The sequence below is a fragment of the Triticum urartu genome, chromosome 3A, assembly GCF_056163025.1.
Source record: "Triticum urartu cultivar PI428250 chromosome 3A, HENAU_Tu73, whole genome shotgun sequence".
NCBI lineage: Eukaryota > Viridiplantae > Streptophyta > Magnoliopsida > Poales > Poaceae > Triticum > Triticum urartu.
The window spans coordinates 700,055,803-700,060,300 of record NC_141875.1 but is presented as its reverse complement, the minus strand read 5'-3'; the positions used below and the strand labels follow the sequence as shown (position 1 = coordinate 700,060,300).

Here is a 4,498-nt window from a genome sequence, read left to right as displayed (position 1 = left end):
TTTAGGCGCCTGAAAAAAATGCGTCTCGGTCAATTTTCAGCTTCGCACGAGACCGAAGGCGGAGACAATGTGAGGAGCGTCTCCAGCTGCCCCCCCGGGCGAGCCGGCGCTAAATTAGTGCTGGTGCGGTTGGTCGTTCAACCGTCGTCCCCAGGCACCGATTATTGGCCCATTTTTTGGCCAATTTTCAACGAATTAATGGCTCATATGAATGAGATTAGGCCCATATTCGGCGTAGTTCGCCGTGGTATGGCGTTGAATTATCAATATATAAATATTTTTGTATCACATAGTTCATCACAGAAAATCAAATAGTTCAATAAAATAGTGCAACAACAAATAGTTCAATACAAATTATATAGTTCAACAAATAAAAATTCATATTTCATCACACGTCGTGTCCGGCGTCGCCCTTGAGCCTCCATAGGTGCTCTATCAGATCCTGCTGCAGTTGATGATGCACCTGTGGGTATCGGATCTCCTGACGCATACTGAGGCAGGCAGTCCAGGTTGCCGGTAGCTGGTGATCAACTTTAGCTAGAGGGCCTTGCCTGTAGTATGGTTCAGTGTCAAACACTGGGTCTTCTTGCTCGCTTTCGATGATCATGTTGTGTAAGATGACACAGCAAGTCATGATCTCCCACATTTGATCTTTCGACTAGGTCTAAGCGGGGTACCGGAAAACAGCAAATCGAGATTGGAGCACACCAAATACCCGCTCGACATCCTTCCTGTAAACCTCCTGAATCTTCGCAAACCAGGCATTCTTGCCTCCTAGCACAGGGTTTGAGATGGTCTTCACAAATGTCGACCATCTCGGATAAATGCCATCAGCTAGATAGTACCCCTTGTTGTAGTGCCGTCCATTGATCTAGAAGTTCACCAGAGGAGAGTGACCTTCAACAAGCTTGGCTAAGACAGAAGAGCACTGCAGCACGTTGATGTCATTGTGAGTTCCTGGCATACCAAAGAAGGAGTGCCAAATCCAGAGGTCATGTGTGGCCACCGCCTCAAGTACCACACTGGAACCGCCTTTGACGCCTTTGTACATCCCCTGCCAAGCAAATGGACAATTCTTCCATTTCCAATGCATACAGTCGATGCTCCCAAGCATCCCAGGAAATCCTCTTGCTGCATTCTGTGCTAGGATCCGAGCAGTGTCTTCCGCATTGGCTGTTCTCAAGTATTGTGGTCCAAACACTGCCACCACTGCCCGACAAAACTTGTAGAAACACTCTATGCTGGTGGACTCAGCCATGCACCCATAGTCGTCGAGTGAATCACCGGGAGCTCCGTATGCAAGCATCCTCATCGCTGTCGTGCACTTCTGGATCGAGGTGAATCCAAGTTTGCCGGTGCAATCCATCTTGCACTTGAAGTAGTTGTCGAACTCTCGGATGGAATTCACAATCCTGAGGAAGAGCGCGCTGAAATGTTTTGTCGCCCTGAAGTGGAGCATCGGCGAAGTAGTCGGAGTAGAGCATGCAGTAGCCTTCGAGACGATGCCGGTTCTTTGCTTTCACCCGCCCTAGTGCCGAGCCACCTCGCCGCGGCTTTTCATTGCTCGCCAGCAGCTGGGCGAGGGCGGCGAGCACCATGAGATGCTCTTCTTCCTGGACGTCGGCCTCGACTTCCTCCTCCAACAGCGCAGCGAGCGCTTCCTCGTCATCCGAGTCCATCGCCGGGGCAGGCAAATCGCCGAACACCTTGCGCCCGGTGGGCGTGTACCCGCCGCTAAACTGCCCCTCCGCGGCCGGAAACGACGGCCGGAAACGCCCAACTGCTGTTGGAGGGGCTGCCGCGGCGAACCTTTGCTATTTCTCCGGCGGGGAATGGCTATCTAGCGGTGAAGGGCGGTGGGCGGCGCCGGGATATAGCTAGTGGCGACCGAGGTCGCGGGGGGTGGGAGGCGAGTCGAGGAAGAAAATCTTGACTTTTCACCTAACGGTGTGGGCCAGCCACGCTTTTCCCTTGCGCCGGAGCCCTCGGTCGCCCCCCAGTGCGCCGGGTTCGGCCTGTGACCGTCGGGCGGAAAAAAGGGCCGAACCGGCACTTTTCGGCGTCCTGGGGCCGCAACTGGGGCGTTTTTTTGGCGCCAGCGCCGAAAAAAGTGGTTTGGGGGGCCTATTGGGGGCGCGGCTGGAGATGCTCTTAACTGAGACGGTCATGATGCCGCGAAAGGTAGGGAGCTGTGGCATGCGAAGTGGAGGCGAGGAAGCGGGTTAACAGGTGTGTGGGTGCGGGAGTCGCCGGAGTTTCCGCGAATCAGGGGAGTGGGTGGGGCTTAGAGGGATGGTTGCGGCGCTGGGGACGTTGAGACGAGGGCGGGCGGTGAAGGGATGCACGGTAGCATCAAACGGCTACGGGATGAGAGCCGGCAGTTAGGGTTGTGTCGGAGGATGGCCCCATCAGTAGGTTGAAGACCTGCAATGTCAGTGGAAGATAGTCCTTCACAGATATGAAATCCTTGTCTTCAACATCAAGGCTTCTAGAGTCTTCATGTATCTCGCCATGAGCTACCCAACGTCGCTCAGGGTGGAACCAACTTAGAGGTCCTCATCCCGACCCACCAGGCCAGGAGCCATAATCAATGGTGAGGGGCCCTTAATTGGGACACCGACGCAGATGCTAAGAGTGTTGTTTTCGTTGTCGTCGCGGTAGCTCGGCTCGCAGAACAACGACCACACGCAGACCCATCTCACTCTTGAGATACGGCGCTGCCGCACCTCCACCTCGTCCTCCATGCTTCGCGTGCAGCTCCTCGCCGTAGCCTCCTCATGTGTCGTTGGAGCAGCCCGTCAAGGTAGTGGGTGATAGGAGAAGTGAGCGAGTGGGGGGGGGGGGGACACTTTTGTGTACTTTAAGATTTGTGCATTTGATGCGACGGTCGCTCATGCTTTCGCCGAAACTGACTAAAAATCTGACAACAGCCAGTTATCATTTCCTATAAATCATTCTTTATAGTAGTACTCCATTCGTTCCTAAATATTTGTCCTTTTAGAGATTTCGAATGGAGTACCACGTGCGGATGTATAAAGACATATTTTAGAGTGTAGATTCATTTATTTTGCTTCATATGTAGTCATTTGGTAAAATTTCTAGAAAGATAAATATTTAGAAATGAAGGGAGTACATTTTTCTGAACAAGATTCCTTCATACATAGCACATCGGAATCCACTGTCACGGCAGCTACAACGTGCACACATATCGCTACTTGTGCGCGGCCATGGCCTTGGCCGTGGACACGAACATGTCCCTCCTGGGCGTCAGGACGGCGAGCACGAGGTCCCTGTCGGGCAGGCACTGCTGCACGGTCTGGTCCGCCGTGTACGCCCTCGCCCACCGGCACAGCGCCGGGTGCTCCTCCTCGGTGAGCAGCCGCACCCCGGCCATCTCCTCGAACACCCCCAGCCACCGCGCCAGCCCGCTGGCGGCGATGTCGAGGAGGCCGATGGCGTCGCCGCCGAAGAACCGCTTCCCCTCCGGCAGCTGCGCCTCCAGCAGCGCCAGGCCCTCCTTGGCCTCCCTCGCCGCCGCCGCCCGCGCCTCGCCGGGGTCCGCCCACAGCGCCACCCACAGGGCCTTCCAGCACTGCACACATTCGCTTGCACTGATTAAATCAATGTACGCTCTGTACTGTTCACCAGTGAGATGCAGATTGCAGATCCACTGACCTTGTCGTCGAGGAAGCGGGCCCAGAAGCGGGCGCTGGCGCGGGCGAGGGGGTCGGTGGGGAGCAGCGGCGGGCCGGCGGGGAAGGCCTCGTCGACGTACTCGACGATGACGAGCGACTCCGGGATGGAGCGGCCGCCGTGGAGGAGCACGGGGACCTTCTTGTGGACGGGGTTGTGGGTGAGCAGCAGGTCGCTCTTGCTGGCCATGTCGTCGCGGAGGAGGTCGTAGGGGACGCCCTTGAGGCGCAGCGCCACCTCGGCGCGGTGCACGTACGGGCTGAGCCAGCCGATGAGCCTCACCGCCGGCTGTTCACAAGGCATCTCCATGTCCGCCTGCCTGGTCGGTCGATTTCTACGTACGATATTGCTCCGGCCTCTTGATCGTCTATATAATATGTTTGGGCGAAGCTTCCCGGTGGCTTGGTGTCGAATCGAAGCTACCTGCCGGGGCGGGGTTCCTCCGTGTCGCCGCTGCCGCAGCGTCGCCGTGTGCCGACTGCCGACGCGAGCAGAGCAGTGGTCATTGGTCAATGGTCCATCCGCAAAGTGGCTTGGAGCAGTGTCACTTGAGCAGCACGGAAGCCACCTTGTGCTGCACGGTATTCTTGCGTGAAAGTCCACCAGGATGATGCTTACGTGCAGGCCGGTGCCACGGGAGGGAATTACACAACCCACCGCTTATTGGGGCTGGTGTTGTACAAAACACCTATTATACGGGTCTGTTACAGAAAACATCACATATTGATATAATACGTTGCAGATAGATCTAGTCTAGTATTTGGATGCATTGACATAATTACTGATAAATGGGTCCCGCTTGTAA

General features: G+C 55.6%; 1 protein-coding gene across 1 annotated transcript; it reads right to left on the bottom strand.

Moving 5' to 3' along the window:
* Positions 1–3,082: 3,082 nt before the first annotated feature.
* LOC147981826 (glutathione transferase GST 23-like) lies at positions 3,083–4,185 on the bottom strand. The gene is made up of 2 exons (XM_087514122.1): positions 3,676–4,185; positions 3,083–3,592 (listed from the first exon to the last, which is right to left on the bottom strand). Exons 1-2 carry the CDS (start codon positions 4,000–4,002, stop codon positions 3,212–3,214), a joined length of 708 nt encoding a protein of 235 aa, XP_087370248.1. The 5' UTR covers positions 4,003–4,185; the 3' UTR covers positions 3,083–3,211.
* Between the last annotated feature and the right edge of the window lie 313 nt (positions 4,186–4,498).

What these genes read in the sequence shown, in the direction of transcription:
- LOC147981826 (XM_087514122.1), bottom strand. Translation starts at nt 4,002, where the DNA reads ATGGAGATGCCTTGTGAACAGCCGGCGGTGAGGCTCATCGGCTGGCTC. An exon ending in CCCGCTTCCTCGACGACAAG is followed by an intron (nt 3,593 to 3,675) that starts GTCAGTGGATCT and finishes GAATGTGTGCAG; the next exon opens with TGCTGGAAGGCCCTGTGGGT.